Consider the following 18020-nt stretch of genomic DNA (forward strand, 5'->3'; position numbering starts at 1 on the left):
CTCGGTACCGTCGCCCTACCAATATTCATTTTTGCCCGGTATCATAACACATTGAGCTCAAAGATTCCGCACCCAATTTTCCCGATAAAGCCGGGTTGAAATGGTGCACACACCGGGATTATTTTATTTTTGCGACCCAGAGCAAAAACCAGTAAATGTGGAATGGCACCAAATCTTAATCTACTTTATTGTTTACGTTTTATGGAGGACTTAATCTATTTTATTTTTACACAGGTATGGTGGATAAAAGAGATTTGCAAATCCGCAAATTAGCTGACGAGAATCCCGATTTACGAGAGCGCTACCTATCCAAACTAAAAGTGCCGAAGAACACAGATTTAACCGATGAAGACGCCTTTATTGCTTCGTTGGAAGAATGTGATTCAATTTTGAGTGAAATCGAAAATGAACTTGCCCAAAAATGGAAGGGGAAACTTGGTAACTTGGGTGTTATGAAAATTATATGAGACGGACAGCGAGATTTTGTTCGCTTTGTGTGGCAAGCTAGAATGAACTGCCTTTTAAAATACTGCTAAAGAACCTTGCCGAAAGCTCGATTAGCCATCACACCTTCGACAAGACAGTTCTTGTTACGCTTGTAGAGAAAAATATTGGATACAAGATGCAACATCAGTTGAGACTTCTTGCGAAAAAATACCTACCTATTTGAGCGGCACATCTCCTTAATCATGTTAATTTATATTGCCCAAAATGCTTGCATTCGTACTCTGTCAAGTTGTCTCCGAGAGTTAATGTAATTTCTTATTTGCCTACTTGTTATTTCCAACAGATAACTTCACTGATTCTGATCCTTGGCTTTGTTGTGATCATTTCACCATTGCTGACATCTACCTGGCTACACTTTTACACCGTCTTGTTCTAGCAGGGCAAGTGAAACGAATGTGGGGTGATGGCAAACGACCATATCTTGCGGCCTACTATGCTCGTGTGCAACAACGGAAAAGTTTCCAATCGGCGTGTGGCAGCGCTAATAACTGGCATAACTGGTTTTAATAAGAATTGATGAGGGAGGCCTTCCAGCGTTTGTTGGTATTTTCTGTAGATGCATTGGGATTTGCTGTTTGCGTGGTATATACTGGGCGCACCATTTGATTTCAAGGGGTGTTTTTTTTTTTGGGGGGGGGGGCTGCACCCACTAGTAAGACGGAAAAAGAATTCGCCCTACAAATTAAAACAAAAATTCCGCCCGACTCAAACTCCCACGTCCCCTGAAAATCAAATGGTGCATTTCCTAGAGGTTTCATTCTTGTTGCCTTATTTATAAATATCCTAATATCATCCCGATATTCAATGATAATATAATTATTTGTTTCTACGTGTGCCTACCTTTGAAGAAAACAATAAACTGGATTACTGAAAACATGGGTATAATCAATATTAAATTTGAGCTCGCAATATTGACGAAGACTCTTATTAATTTGGTCTTCATGTTGCAGAACAAACTAAAGTTGATTTGATGGTGGTATAGATAAAGAGGGGCTAATACTAATAGTTTTGCTATGTTGCAGGTAATCATGGTAATTGGAGGATGTCTTGTACTAGTGCTATACCATTATTTGCATTTACTACCATTAAATGCAGTTTTACTTTCATTCTACAATACCATCTTCCATTTCGTAAGTGATTATTTATATTGACTCTGACTGTCGCGAGAACGACCAAAAGGGGGGGGGGGGGGAAGCATTTTTTGGCAGGTCGAAAAGGGGGTCAAGCAATTTTGGCAGGTCGGAAGGGGGGGAAGCGATTTTTGGCACAAGTATTTTGGGCACCGCACCTATATTACGCCCTAAAAAGGTGTAGGAAAACGTTAGGAACACGTTGCAAAATTTCTTGCTCGCTGCGCTCGCATTATATGCGAATACAATTAAGGTTTTAAATTCAGGTTCCCAAAATTCTTGCATGTGAAAGGGGGGAGAGGCAAAGATTTTTTGGCGCATTGCAAGCTAAATTAGAGTCAAGTCTTTACAGTGTAGCAAATTGGTTTCATGCAAACAAACTTACTTTAAATGTTGATAAGACCAAGTTTATGGGCTTTGGTACCAACCACATGCTTGAAAAGTTTAATGGTATAAATCTAACATATGAGGATACTTTTATTATTGAACGAGTTGACGAGTTTAAATATCTTGGAGTAAAACTTGATTCTAAACTTTCCTGGTAGCTCCTGGTCAGCTCATGTAGATTATTTATGTAAAAATGTTTCTAAAATAATTGGTGTCATTAGGCGTGTTAAATACTTCCTGCCTCGTCAAACAATTGTTATGTTATCAAATGCACTTGTCATGCCTCAATTTGATTATGGTAGTTCTGTAGGGAGTAATTTTTCTTGTGAATCTCAAGGAAGGCTGCAAGTGTTACAAAATCAGCTAGCCAGGACAATTTTATCTGCAGATATTAGAACACCAATAAGTAACTTTATGAGTGCACTAAAGTGGATAAAACTAAATGATAGATGGAATAATCAACTTCTTATCTTAGTTTTTAAGTGTTTAAGAAACCTGGGTCCATCTTATCTATCATCTCAATTTGAATTTGTTCACGATAGTCATATGCATATTACCAGGAATCATTCATCAAATACTCTTGTTGTACCAAAATGTAATTCAAATTCAGGCAAGCGTACTTTCCATGCCAGAGCTGTTAATACTTGGAATGGAATTGCACCACAAATCCGCAAAGAATTAAATAATATGTCTTTGTATCAATTTAAAGCGCAAACAAATATTTCTGCTAAATAATTTGGGATTTCTATTCCCTTATTTATTATTTTATTTTATTTTATTTATTAGACTCTATACACTGGAGATTGCACAATATCATAATAACAGTTAAATATAAAATAGACAATTTGAGTTTAAAAAAAGAACCGCATTAGTTTTAAAAATAGAAAAAGATAAAGAAGACCTAGTACTAGGAGGAAGCTGATTCCACAAAGATACAATGCGGTTGAAAAAAGATGACTTGAATGCCTCAGTCCTACAAAAAGGAACCTTAAGAAGAAGAGGAGCAGTAGATGATCTAGTGGTGGGATGCCCTTGTCCAGACCCAGAGTTGCAAAATTTGACATATTTGTCAATGTCCAGGTCATACACACCTGTAATACACTTAAAAAACAATGAAAGGTCAAGCTGTTCCCTACCCATTGTAAGAGGGAGCAAGTTCAATTGGCACAAGCGCTCCTGATAGTCCAGATCAGGATAGTGCATAATGAATTTGGTAGCTCGCCTCTGGACACCTTCCAGGCACTCAACATTGTGTCTGGAGGTACCACTCCAGAGGCAGCTACCAAACTCAAGATCACTCCTGATCAGGGCTAGATACAGGGCTTTGGTGACTTTCACAGGTGCGTTAAAACCTACAGTGCGCTTAATCAGACCCAATTTTCTATTGCACTTTTGACTACATTGTTGATATGAGTATTCCAGTCTAGTTTTGAAGATATTTCAATTCCAAGATCTTTAATGGATTTAACAGAACTAAGTTTAATGTTGTTCATGAAATAGTCAAAATGAAATGGTTTTCGTTTTCTGGTGACCGAAATAACTTGACACTTGGAGGGATGAAAATTTAACTCCCAGGTGCTGCTCCAATCAACAAGTGCATTGAGATCATTCTGGAGCAATTGGCAATCATTTAAACTGTCAATATTCAAAAAACATTTAGCATCATCAGCAAAAAGGGCAACTTTGGTATTCTTGGCAACACTGGGCAAGTCATTGATATATAACACAAAGAGTAAGTACCATGCATCCACAACAACTCGTTGACGTCTGCCTGTCAGGTAAGCTCTAAACCAACAAATAAGATCGGAATGGAAACCAAAAGAACTGAGTTTGTGAACAAGGAGGTCATGAGAAACGCTATCAAAAGCTTTGGAAAAATCCAAATACACCATATCGACTTGCCCAGAGTTGTCAAGAACAGAGTTAATGTCATGGAATACCTCAATATGCTGAGTAGCTGTGGAGCGGCCCTTAATAAACCCATGTTGGAGATGGTAAATCTGGTCTTTGACTACAGGAAAAATAATATCAAAAATGGCACGCTCCATAACCTTACCACAAATACATAGTAATGAGACAGGTCTATAGTTACTGGCTTGCTGTTTGTCAGATTTCTTAAACACAGGGACAACGTTAGCATCAAGCCACTGGCTGGGGAGTTTACCCTCTGCTAGAGATACATTAAAGATATAACATAAAGGATATGCGATTTGATGGCAACATTCTTTAAGCACTCTAGGTGACAATCCATCCGGACCAATAGCCTTTGATACATCAAGCTTTTTAAGGATTTTAAGCACATCGTCTACCTGAATTACTGTAGTACCCAAAAGATCACGATGACCGATGGAAACTATAGGAAGACTAGCACGGACCCTAGGTTGAGTAAAAACAGAAAAGAAATAGTTATTGAAAAGTGTGGCTTTCTCACTGGGAGTGGAAGCTGACATGCCATTGTGACTCACAAACTGAGGCAAGGATTTAGATCTCGTTTTGGATCGATAAAAAGACCAAAAGCGCTTTGGGTTGTCAGACAGCGTTGAACTAAACCCGGCAATGTAATCATCATACTTGCGTGAGATCAGGGTTTTGAGACGATTGCGCAATTTCCTAAATTTGGCCCAGTGGTTAGCCGAATCACTTTTCTTTGCACGTTTCCACGCAGTGTATTTCTTTTCTGTAGATGCCGAACCTCTGAGTCAATCCAGGCAGGACTTGTGCTGTCTTTTACTTTGACCTTAGGTATATTCCTGTCAAGGATGGAAACAAAAATATGAATAAAGTTAGACCATGCGGAATTGATGTCAATGGCATTATAAACCTCAGAAAAATCAACACAATTCAGCTCAGCTCTAATTTTGTCAAAATTTGCCTTCTTGAAATTGTAAACATGCCTGCTTATTGGTTTTAAGCGAACAACTTTGGTTTTATAGTAAATTCCAAAAGCTTGTGATCAGTTTGAAAAAAATTCACAAGAGGTTACAACATCAGACAGTTTATCAGGCGTGTTTGAAAAATAAGATCCAAAATGTTATCACAGTCAACCCGAGATGGAATAAAATTGACTTGGGTGAGACAATATGAATTAACAGCATCAAGAAATAATGTGTCGGAAAGTGGTAAATTCTGGAAATTTCTACAACCATCAATTTTGGGTATGTTGAAATCACCCACAGCATAAACAGAGTCAAAGTTGGAAGAGACCCTGGAGAGAGCTGATTCAAAATTGTGAGTAAAAATATCAAGTTTAAAGTCCTGTGAACGATAACATAAAACTAAGGCAATTTTTTTGCACTTGTTCGGACGTATTTCAATAACCAAAATTTCACCTTCCGGTGGTTCTAAGTCGTCTTATAAATTGTACTTTTTATAAGGACATTTTAACTTGTATTTTGTATAATCTTTGCCATATGAGTTCAATACTATTAGTTAGGGGAAAAAGTTCACTTTGGTGACCACTCTCTGGCTAGTAAGGTTTGACGATTGATTCGACTTCTATGGACCATTTAGAAAAAAAATAGCCACCATGTCCCTCGCGAAAATCCCACCATTTTGAAAATTTAAGTTTTGAACCAGAGCACCTATAATCATGCACAAAGACACTTTTTCGGATATGTCGAGTACAAGGATTCCGATTCTGACATTAGTTTGACATTACGGCATCATTTTCACCCAGAAATCCAAGATGGTGGCCGGCACCATCTTGAAAAATTTTAGTTTTGAACAAGAGGACCTTAAATCGTGTACAAAGACACTTTTTTTTATAATTCTACCACAAGGATTTCAAATTTAACATTACTTTGACATTACGAACTCATATTTACCAAGAAATCCAAGATGGTGGCCGCCGGCGCCATCTTGAAAAAAATAAGTTTTGAACCAAATTACCTAAAATCGTGTACAAAGACACTTTTTCCGGTAAGTCGACCCCAAGAAATCCGAATCTGACATTAATTTGACGTTACAAAATATTTTTTGCCCAGAAATCCAAGATGGCCCCCATTTGGTAGAGCGTAAATGTGATTTTTGAATGAAAGCAGAAGCATAAATGTGTCATTTCCGCCTTATCTGGGGTTCATGTCCCTTATATGGGGTTTAAACTGCCTTATCTTGGGTTTACATCCCTTATCTAGCGATTAGGCGCCTTACCTGTGGTTTAGACGGCCTTATCCTGGGTTTACGTTCCTTACCTGTGGCTAAGATGCCTTAACCTTAGCATATCGCAGTCTAAACCCAGATAAGGCATCTAAACCCCAGATAATGCGCCGTAACCCCAGATAAGAGACGTAGACCGTCGATAAAGCAGTCCAACCCCAAATAAGGCGCTTTAACCCTAAATGAGGAACATAAACCTAAGATAAGGCATCTAAACCCCACATAAGGTGCCCAAACTCTAGATACGGGTCGTTAACCCCAGATAAGGGTCGTAAACCTCAGATAAGACATCTAAACCCAAGATAAGGCGCCTTAACCCCAGATAAGAGACGTAAACTCAGATATGACAGTTTAAACCCCCGTTAAGGCGCCGTAACCCCAGATAAGGGACGTACACCTCAGATAAACCAGTCCCAACCCCAAATAAGGCGCCTTAACCATAAATAAGGAACATAAACCTAATATAAGAGAAGTAAACCCCAGACGGCGCCTTATCTGGGGTTTAGACTGCCATATCTGAGTTTACGTCTCTTATCTGGGGTTAAGGCGCCTTATCTTGGGTTTAGATGCCTTATCTGAGGTTTACGACCTTTATCTGGGGTTAAGAACCCTTATCTAGAGTTAAGGCACCTTATGTGGGGTTTAGATGCCTTTTCTGGGGTTTATGTTCCTTATTTAGGGTTAAGGCGCCTTATTTGGGGTTTAGACTGCTTTATCTGGGGTCTACGTCGCTTATCTGGGGTTACGGCGCATCATCTGGGGTTTATATGCCTTATCTGGGTTTAGACTGCGATATGCTAAGGTTAAGGCATCTTAGCCAAAGGTAAGGAACGTAAACCCAGGATAAGGCCGTCTAAACCACAGATAAGGCGCCTTATCCCTAGATAAGGGATGTAAACCCAAGATAAGGTAGTCGAAACCCCATATAAGAGACATGAACCCCAGATAAGGCGGAAATGACACACTTATGCTTCTGCTCTCATTCAAAAATCACATTTACGCTCTACAAAATGGGGGCCATCTTGGATTTCTGGGCAAAAATTATTTTGTAACGTCAAATTAATGTCAGATTCGGATTTCTTGGGGTCGACTTACCGGAAAAAGTGTCTTTGTACACGATTTTACTAGTAGGTAATCTGGTTCAAAACTTATTTTTTTCAAGATGGCGCCGGCGGCCACCATCTTGGATTTCTGGGTAAATATGAGTTCGTAATGTCAAAGTAATGTCAAATTTGAAATCCTTGTGGTCGACTTATCCAAAAAGTGTCTTTGTACACGATTTAAGGTCCTCTTGTTCAAAACTAAATTTTTCAAGATGGTGCCGGCCACCATCTTGGATTTCTGGGTGAAAATGATGCCGTAATGTCAAACTAATGTCAGAATCCGAATCCTTGTACTCGACATATCCGAAAAAGTGTCTTTGTGCATGATTATAGGTGCTCTGGTTCAAAACTTAAATTTTCAAAATGGTGGTGGCGGCCATTTTGGATTTTGGCCTCTAGCGAAAAATGCCGGGATTTTCGCGAGGGACATGGTGGCTATTTTTTTCTAAATGGTCCGTAGAAGTCGAATCAATCGTCAAACCTTACTAGCCAGAGAGTGGTCACCAAAGTGAACTTTTTCCCCTAACTATATTTATTATGTTATTGATTTACCATGTGTATAATATGTAAATTTACTGTGTATCAATATGTATTACAGTATTTATAATTGTATGAGGGCCTGCTTGGAAAGCAGTGCTTGATACTGAAGTGGAATTACGCTCAATAAGGGGTGGTGCAATAATTATGTGTACCTGGGGTGAATTATAGGGGGGGCAAAGATTTTTGGCAGGTCAAAAGGGGGGGTCAGGTCGAAAGGGGGGGTCAAGCGATTTTTGGCAGGTCGAAAGGGGGGGGCAAGCAATTTTTGGCACAGATATTTTGGACACCGTTTCTATATTACGCCCCAAAAAGGCGTAGGAAAACGTTACGAACACGTTCAAACTATGCAAAATTTCCTGCTCGCTGCGCTCGCATTATATGTTAAGACAATTTAAGGTTTTAAATTCGGGTTCCCCAAAATCTTGCATGTGTAAGGGGGGGCAAAGATTTTTGGCACGTCGAAAGGGGGGGGGCAAAGGTTTTTGGCACGTCGAAAGGGGGGGCAAAGGTTTTTGGCACGGCCAAAGGGGGGCAAGCGATTTTGGCAGACCATTTTGAGAATTCACTTCCGGGGTACACATAATTATTGCACCACCCCTAAAGAAAGATTATTATTATTATTTTTAAAAAAAGGGGGGGGGGGCAAAGATTTTTTGGCACGGCCAAAGGGGGGTTGGGGGTGGCAGACTATTTTTTGAGAATTTACCACCCCGGGGTACACATAATTATTGCACCACCCCTAAATGTAAATGGAAATTTATTGATGCCTTTCGAGCACCGTGTTTCTGGATATTGCTGCATGTATTTTGCTGCATATGTGTAGGAGTTCATAAGCCTATCTGTAAATAATTTTGGAGATTTCAGAGATTTTAAAGAAGAATGACAGGAATTATTTTACATTAAAACAAAAAGTCTCTAAATAAAAATTTACTTCTTTTACATGTATAGGCCTAACTAATTACAATGAATGCGTTTGAATGTATTCCTCGACACGAAGTGCTTAACTCTACATAATAATGTGATGCCAGCGTAGCGTACAAAATATGAATGAATACAGGGGTCATTTGAGCTCATTTGAATAAGGACATATGCTTATTTACAGTGCCGCTTCCAGGAATCAGTTTTCTATGGTATTTAAACACAATCCAATATCTGTGATTTAAAGTCCACAGGGTAAACACCCGGGGGTAAACATGGAAATTAATCTCAAATTACATATTGAATGTTTAGATAGCATGGTTTCCGGGTCATCAATATCACGTCATAGAACATTATTACGTTCACGTAGTACATGTTCATGTATTACTGGTGAGGTAGTAGGCCTAGACTATAGCGGGTTGAACTGGCTGCTTTAAAATGGCTCTAACATTATATTACTACCCGCCGTCGTTTTATTCACAGAGGGTGAGTATGTTTACTGGGTATGTTTTGTGTGGACCATGCGGCCCATATACGTCAGCTGATACGTTAAATTTTATTGGGAAATACCTACCATTGCGTATCATGATTGTACCATGGATAATTATTGTACCATGGACGATGATTGTACACTGTACCATGACTGTACACACGATCATAGTGCCTAAATGGTAGAGAATTTAGCATCTAGGGTCTTTGATCCCGGGTCTTTGATATCATGCCCAATAAAATTGAACGTATATGGGCCGTATTAAATCATAGACCCAATACATATCGTCATTTTTTGCAGTTTTGAAAAAAAGGCATAAAACCTAATTGTCAAACGCCATAGCCAGATCGAAAACAAGCCTTTTTCCAAAGCATCCATGCATTGGCATGCTGGGCTGCCTTACAAGCATCTTGTCCAGAAACTGAGTGCTTTGGGGATATCAATGTGTGGATGTCCTTGTTTCTTCCTCTCTCACAACTCTCACAGTTCCTGTTCTTTCAGCTGTTCTTTCTGGTGTGCCACAGGTGTCTATCCAGGGGCCTTTTCGTTTTCTTATTTTATCTGCTTTATTTATGTTTCTTGTGATGTAGGGTTACCCTTCAATTTAGTGTTTGCTCACTATTGGGTCTCGCCTGGTTGTTTCAAAATGTTATAAATAATGAATAAAAACTAAACTAAAATAAATACAACAATAAATATATATAATAAATAAAATAAAAAGTGTGAAAGTGCTGAAGCTCAATGGATAGAGTTGCAGGTAAGAACTTGGTAAACAATGCTATAGACTCTGATACTAAATTGCTCTTTGAATTTTCTTGTTCTTTGATCATGTTGATATAAATTATACACGTTCCTTTATATCCCAGGCTTGTTTTGCTCTTGAAGAAAAGGGCGTGACTTACCACAGACATGTGATCAGTATTCACTCCGGTGAAGGCATGAAGCCATGGTACATGCGCATACAACCCAATGGAACTGTACCTGCACTTAAACACGGCGAAATAATGAAAACAGACTCCAAAGATATCATCCAATATTTAGACGAGATTGCACCAGACGGTAAGAATCTACATTATATCTTATTAATACAATATTAATATAATACAATAAGCATCCTGTGATAAGCATCAAACAAATCATTAAATATATTCCACAGACAGCAGTAAAGCCTAAAGTACCGGGATACATAAAGTCTGGCTGAAAATCAGTGCAAACGAGGAAAAATTGTTGACCAGGCCAACTTTGGCCAGGGAGGTAGCAAACATCTGTTTTTGTGCAGTATCTATTACCAGCAATTACTGAATGTTTTTACTGTACTAGAATTTGGGCAGGTGACCTTGTCCTTACAGATCCTATGTTATTTTTTACATTGGTGAGTTGGCCACCTAAATTATCATGATTATGGTTTGCCAAAATATTTGGAGCTTGTTGTAACACTTTTTTTACCAGATGTGTTGATTCCAGTTTAATGGTCGTTAAAGGTAAAAAGATTCCTCAATATTAAAGATTAAGTAATCTACCAGATATCACAACGTGACTTTCGGTGCTATCCGATTCCTTAACATATATATATATTTTTTTATTCCAGCACCCAAGTTTTATCCAGATGCAAACACTCCCGGGGGTGATCGAGTAGCCTATCTATCGGACCTGATGCATAAGATACGCATAGATTTGATCACTTACGGGTCAGCATGCTATCGTCATCATACTCATGACTGCAAAATGCCGAAAAAGATGAACCTGGAGATGGCAAAAAGTAAGATAACCCGCCATCTGTCTTAAGGAAGAATGATTTGGTTGTTTTTTTCATGTGCATGTGGAATGACACCAATCCTTTTACATTATGTTATAAAATATTCATGATTATTAAAGCACTTTTTAAAGAATGTCATGGTAAATGCCCATTCTGTTCAGCGCTAATTACGCTGACGGACGGATACATGAAAGAAAATCGATGACTTGCCAACTCTACACTGACGGATAAGAAGACGTAAATGCCAGTGGCCTTGGAGCAAGGGACGACTGCCTCTGACGAAAATTTGGCATCTTGTGTAGCTTTTGCGTCTAAAAACTTGGAGTGATCTTTTTTTTGGCATGTTTGCTTGTCGGTTTGGGGGACAAATTTGGACTACCGCTCCAAATATATACTTGCCCCCCCCCCCCCACCCGCAAACTCCCACTGAGAAATACTTATAATAAACACCAAAATACCCCGGCAAAATACTGAATAACAATTTAATCTTGTTATGCTATGTAAAGCTACTTTACATTTTAAGCTATATCTGTATGTATTTCTTGATAACTCTTTTTATGCAGGCATGGTGGATAAAAAGCAAGCTGAAATCCGCAAATTGGCTGACGAGAATCCTGACTTACGAGAGCTTTACCTAGCCAAACTAAAAGTGCAGACGGGCAGAGATTTAACCAACGAAGAAGCCTTCATTGCTATGTTGAAAGAATGTGATTCAATTATGAGTCAAATCGAAAATGAACTTGTCCAGAAATGGAAGGGAAAGCTTGGTAAGATTGAACAATATTGAAGACAGACAGGGAAAATATGGTTTCATTTTGTATAGTATAGATAAATGAGGCGATGTTTTACTGGTCTCGTGTGCGGGTAATCATGCAGTTGAGGAGGGGGGGGGGCGGGTGCAGTCAAGTTAGCTCAATCGATAAGGAGTTCGACTATGGTGCGAGAGGTTGCAGGTTCGAGCCCTGGCGGTGCCTAGTACGCTCACGTGGAGAATTGAGTTAGCTTGAAATTCCCCTAGACAAGAAACTTACTGCTAATTGTCTCGTTGTAACCCGTACGAAACTCGAGGAGCTGATACTGGTTGCGAAGGTTATTTGTGGAATGTCTAGGGTGTGCGCTCTTGAAGCTGCAAAGTCCCTGTGTTGTTGTTACAATGGTTTATGGAATGATGGGATCATGTGGGGCCGTAGTGGTCAGAGACAACCTGTAAAGTGTGCTGAGGCTTGTGGATCAACGTCTAGGCGTTGTGCCTGTGCTATAAATCAGTGCGCTTTTTTATATCTAGAACGAGCTACCGCAATTCTATCTCCCGATCTGTAAATCACCGCCTTACCATTTTAACCGGTACAAAATATATATCTTATATGAATCTTGTTAAACTGTTACTTTTAAATTGAAGGTTGAGGTGTTGCTTCGTTGCGCTCACCGGTACACAAATGCGCTACAAAACTTACCCATTAGAATACAATAAGCCCAATCGCCATTCTAACTTCCGGTTTTTGAGAGCAGTTTTGGGACACTTTGACCTCTGACATGTCGGAAAAATTGCTGTAATTATTATTAATTTATTTATTATTCTGATAATGTTATCATTAAATATATTTAAATAATTAATTCAATAATAATGTTTTTTTTTTTTTTGGTTGTTTTCATTCTTATAAAACATTTTAGATTATATTTTGTACGCACAAAACCAATTTGTTTGAATTTTCCCAATTTTCTGCAAAACCGTCCCACAATGCATTGCAAACTTCCAATGCTGATTTGGCTTATTACCTGCGGCAATCCACCATCCTTGTATTGTACTTCCATGGGGTTCCACGAAGACCTACGACACGGCACTGGCTACAACTTGATCAAACAATTTTAATAGACGACGGCAGCAAAAATATATTTGAAACGAGTTGACTAAAATTTTAATTCGTTATTGTTCCACTTCCTTTTCCCAATAGATAACTTCACCGTTTCTGATCCTTGGCTTTGTTGCAATCATTTCACCGCTGCTGACATCTACCTGGCTACACTGTTACATCGTTTACATTACGCAGGGCAAGTGAAACGTTTTTGGGGCGACAGTAAGCGACCATATCTTGCGGCCTACTATGCCCGTGTACAGGAACGGAAAAGTTTTCAAACCGCATGTGGAAGTGCTAATAATGCTCTATCAAGTATTGTGTTACCTAAATGGAAGCATCGAATGAGGAAGGCTTTCCCAAGTTTGGTGGGATTTTCTATGGTTGCAACTACTGTTGGATTTGCAGTTTACATTCGTTATAAAGGGTTTCCTTCCTGGTGGCCAAATAGTTTGAAAATTAAATCTTAGATAGAAGTCATTATCAAAATCGAGTGAATGATCACTTAACACATACAATGGTTTAAACTAATAATCCTACTATCATCTCAAAAATCAATAACAATAATTATTATTGAAACGGATTCATAGCAAATGTGAAGTGTGTACTACTTTCCCCAGATTTTTGTTTGTTTCGGAAACATTTTTATAACAATTTTTAGGATGGAAGATAAATTCTAGTAAGAAATATTTACACAAATGTCGTATAGAAAAACAGTTTTGATTTCGAATGATTTTGTTTCTCGATTTTATTTTCTTCATTTTCTTTTACAAGTTTGATTCTATTGTTTTTTCATTTTCCCTCTCAGTCTCAGCTCTGGTCCCCCGTGACACATTTTTTTTTTAAATAGCCCATGGTTCTGTGAAAATAGCCCCTGGTTCCAAGTGGCGTCTGGTCTCTCGCCTCTTATTTTCAGGCCTGCATGTGTCTGTGACACAGAATTAGGCATGTTCGATAGTCGCACTTATATGTTATTTTGTATTAAACTCATAATATCATTGCAATTTCATGAGGCTGTCGTTCGTAAGATTTTTCACTTTAGTAAGGTAAGTCAGTTAAATCTCACCTGGTCTAAACATCCTTGTGTGAGTGAGTGAGCGGTGAATAACAACGCGTCAGACATTCGCGTTTGGTCATATAATGGAAGTTACAGAAACAAAGAATAATGAAAATGTTACCTAACAAATCTCCGCCAGTACTGGACCAGATGAAAAGGCCATTATATAATGGCCCAGTCCTGAACCAGGGATGGGCCAGATAAAGTAAGCGCTTGCACTGGACTAAACAAAGTCGGCCACAACAGGAATCCATTTCACTAAACATTACGAAGCTTCGTAAGTCTCAAACTTATGGTGAGTCGTAAGTTCCATTTCACTAAACTCAATTACGGTACCCTTAGTAAGTAACTGGAAATTACTGCAAGTACCCTTCGTACAGCTAAGTTACAGCTAGTATTAGGTATTCTTAACGGTTACTTGAGTTACGAAGGGTTACAAGTTTAGTGAAATGGGCCATGTGGCACTTATGGACTTGACATGAGGCACTTTAGTCTTGGTGAGGGTTGTTTTGGTTAAGCTCTCTGTAGTGTCACAGGCGAAGTCCGTCAATCTGGACAGCATAGCTGAGTAGTCTGGGGCTTGATCTTGTCAGAATATGTCAAGATGTCTGCAAACAAAGGTATTTCCATCAATTTCACTTCTTCTGTTTGATATTCACTATCATAACATTTAAACCCAGAATACGTCATCGCCGATGCGTATTTGCAACCGGATAGGACTCGAGAGTGCACAGTAGTCATGGTAGTGATATGCGCATCGACGATGAAGAAGAGTCCGTTTCATTCGGGATATACTCAAATGGTCAACAACGATTTGTATTACAAGCTCGTCTCCCAAACATATGGTCCAATATCCGTATCCGCACCCTCTGACAGGTCGGCATAACTACACAATACCCACCACACCATGGGCACAGCCCTGAGCTGCTTCAAAGGGAATAGCCCCCTCAATTTGATATTTTCTTGTATTTTGACAAATAATCCCCCTATAGTCACATCATAATTTCTTTTACATTTTGGTTCTTGGACAAATGTCTTCAACGAAGCGCCATCTATCTAGTAGTTGGACAAATAATCCCCCTACAGTCACGACATGGCTTTTGGGATTTTGGTATTTGGACAAATAATTTCAGACAGAGAGGGTGTGTTGGTTGAAAACAGCCCGACGGTGTTGGTCGGCGTAGACGCAGTGTCTTCAACGAAGCGCCATCTATCTAGTAGTTAGACAAATAATCCCCCTACAGTCACGACATGGCTTTTTGGATTCTGGTATTTGGACAAATAATTTCAGACAGAGAGGGCGTGTTGGTTGAAAACAGCCCGACGGTGTTGGTCGGCGTAGACTCAGTTGAAAACTCATTATTTGAGTACGTCCAAGGTTCCACACCATGGGCCATTAACCAAGTGCGTCCATGTCCAAATAGGATATGCACGCAATTCTTGGTTTTATGTTGGCGCAGTAGGCGCAGACGTAGTTCTGAATTCGATAGAGGGCTTATAGGTCTTGGTTTTATGTTGGCGCAGTCGGCGTAGACGTAGTTCTGAATTCGATATGGGGCTTTGAAAACATCATGCTTCTTAACAGGACATAGACACACTTGCGTGTAGGTATTGGTTTTATGTTGGCGCAGTCGGCGCAGACGTAGTTCTCAATTCGATAGAGGGCTTATAGGTCTTGGTTTTATGTTGGCGCAGTCGGCGTAGACGTAGTTCTGAATTCGATATGGGGCTTTGAAAACAGCATGCTTCTTAACAGGACATAGACACACTTGCGTAAACACAATGCACGACTAAACATAATGTATGAGGGAATGCCTCGTTCTAACAAGAAAGCCCGACTGCGCGTTGGGACGAGAGACCTTATTTTTGTAGTATATTTAGAATCAATCGTATCAAATTTTTACTTGAGTTGTAAAAACCATAAAAGAGTCTCAATCAGTCTCATTAATTTTTATGTATTTTGCTGTTTGTTGATATAAGAAAATATGTAATAGTAAGTGCAATGCAATGCATCGCAACAAGACCAAAGTCATATAATTTGGATTCTATTATTTTTAGAATGTAGTTCAGCCATCAATTCGCGGGAGAATTTTCCCAATTTTAACGTGATAAAATGGACTTTACAATCCATACCCGATGACCCCCCCCTTTTTTTTTTTTTTAGTTGCGGCTACCCAATGAACCCCTTTCTTTGGTTGCGGCTACCCATAACCTCCTTTTTTCTATAATAGCATCATCTAAATGCAACTAAACAATGCAGAAACCTGTCCAATTTTGCTTCATTTTTTTCACAATTATGCCGAAAGTTTCAAAATTTTGCTAAGGCATACATCACTTTACATCTGAAATCGACCAAGTAATAATGACACACGGACAATTCTTAAACAACATCTTTTGCACAGAGTTCAATGGGATTTGAAAAATATAGTGGCAGTTGAAACTCAGAGGATGACCCCCTTTCCCGTCCCGGCAAGCTCTTGCGTTCACAGCTGTGGGGGTGAACATGACACCACTGCCCGCCCACTGCATACACATGTGCATGGTTAAATTTGAATTTGGACAGATATATTTACAATAAAAACACCTTCAAAAAGTTGGTCGATTTCACATTTTATGTTATCTACCATGTCTACAGAAGGTGTGAATTATCCTTCATGCATACATCACTTTAGATCTGAAATCGACCAAGTAATAATGACACACGGGCAATTCTAAAACAACATCTTTTGCACAGAGTTCAATGGGATTTGAAAAGTAAAGTGGCAGTTGAAACTCTAGTGATAACACTTTTACAATGCATCATGGGGCTTCCTTAAATCATCCTCTGGTTGAAACTCTAGTGATAACACTTTTACAGTGCATGATGGGGCTTCCTTAAATCATCCTCTGGGCTGGTACGTTCAATCTCAGCCCATTCAGTCTAAACGCAGGACAACCGATCTTTTGTTCTGCTTAGTCGCGCTAAAAGTCGATCGATACATGTTAAAATCCACACAATTCCGAGATACACCTTTTTTGCTTTGTAATTTATTTTCTCGGTCAAATATAAAGCAAATTTTTTTTTTCTTCAGTAATGTCAAATAAAAACATAGTGCTTGGATGAACATTTTTTTTTAAATCCCGGTGTTAAAATTAAGCATCAAATTGTGTCTTTTAGTGTGATATTTTTGATTTTTATAGGCCTTTAGTTCGCCCGTGAGCTTTTTACAGAATTCATTTTTAGTGTCTCAAACTAATATAGTTTGCTAAAGAAAGATATTTCCCACCTCTGTAAAGCACATCGTGTGGGTCTATATATTATAGTTTTGTCAGAATTTCCGTTTTATTTTACCCTTTTCCCTTCATGCTCCGAAAATGTCAAACTTAGTACTTTACCTCGAGAGCAACCAGCAGAAATAATCGATATTTCAATTGTTGTCAACCCAGGTCCCTTTTCCATTGAAAACCAGGATTGCCTGACCAGCGATTTGGTAGCCCAAATCCCCAATTCTGGTAAATGAGGTGGATTTTGGAAATTTGCTCCCGTGATAGCCTGCAATTTCAATTATAGGGGCTATGGATTCCATGATTATGAAAACCATTTTGTCTGTTTGTTTGTTTGTTTATTTATTTACCTAGGATGAGGTCCATGGGAAAATCCACTGTCCAAACCTAGAAAAATTCGCGTGTTATTAGAGGGGATTTTAATTTTCTGTCCCTCCTATCTCCAGGTGAATTTTGAATGACCCCCCCCCATCGCGGGTTGGCATTTTCATTACACCCTTCAGACTTGCGTTCGGGTTTGTGTAGGCCTATTTGTCATAATTTAGCGCTATAGGACCTACTTTCTAAATGTATAGCTATAGCCGTGCTATATAAATATTATAAGGTACCGGTATGTAATATTATGTAGGCCTATGGGGGTGGGGTGGGTACTCAACACATTTTAACCATGACTTACAATGCAAGGCTCATTGTTACCATAAATGATTTTTCCTTTAGGTCATTATAATAGGTTGTTATAAACTTCCGTGTTTAACCTTGTATTGTTTTGGCTGCTTCATTATGACTTTCGGTGGGTTTAAGCAATTTCAAACAAACACAAACAAAAGGCACTATACCGAAACACTAGGTAATTTCTTTGC

The 18020-nt window shown here is 39.0% G+C and overlaps 2 protein-coding genes across 3 annotated transcripts in view; both read left to right on the forward strand.

The window, feature by feature from the left end:
* The window catches only part of LOC140172418 (ganglioside-induced differentiation-associated protein 1-like), a 5838-nt gene extending 4374 nt beyond the window's left edge, over nucleotides 1-1464 (forward strand). The window contains exons 5-7 of the mRNA XM_072195566.1: nucleotides 141-151; nucleotides 235-438; nucleotides 791-1464. Of these exons, the coding sequence (XP_072051667.1) occupies nucleotides 141-151; nucleotides 235-438; nucleotides 791-1014 (439 nt within the window). The 3' untranslated portion in view covers nucleotides 1015-1464. The remainder of the gene's footprint in view (nucleotides 1-140; nucleotides 152-234; nucleotides 439-790) is intronic.
* Nucleotides 1-18020, forward strand: part of LOC140135537 (ganglioside-induced differentiation-associated protein 1-like) — a 30828-nt gene that overhangs the window by 4414 nt on the left and 8394 nt on the right. The window contains exons 2-6 of one of the 2 annotated variants that reach the window (XM_072157075.1): nucleotides 9178-9226; nucleotides 10097-10289; nucleotides 10819-10989; nucleotides 11550-11753; nucleotides 12939-14772. In XM_072157075.1, coding sequence (XP_072013176.1) covers nucleotides 9179-9226; nucleotides 10097-10289; nucleotides 10819-10989; nucleotides 11550-11753; nucleotides 12939-13309 — 987 coding nt within the window. In that variant the 5' untranslated portion in view covers nucleotide 9178 and the 3' untranslated portion in view covers nucleotides 13310-14772. Of the gene's footprint in view, nucleotides 1-9016; nucleotides 9227-10096; nucleotides 10290-10818; nucleotides 10990-11549; nucleotides 11754-12938; nucleotides 14773-18020 lie in introns of those variants that run through there. The other variant, XM_072157074.1, reaches the window with a different exon arrangement.

The sequence above is a fragment of the Amphiura filiformis genome, chromosome 16, assembly GCF_039555335.1.
Source record: "Amphiura filiformis chromosome 16, Afil_fr2py, whole genome shotgun sequence".
Classification (NCBI taxonomy): Eukaryota; Metazoa; Echinodermata; class Ophiuroidea; order Amphilepidida; family Amphiuridae; genus Amphiura; species Amphiura filiformis.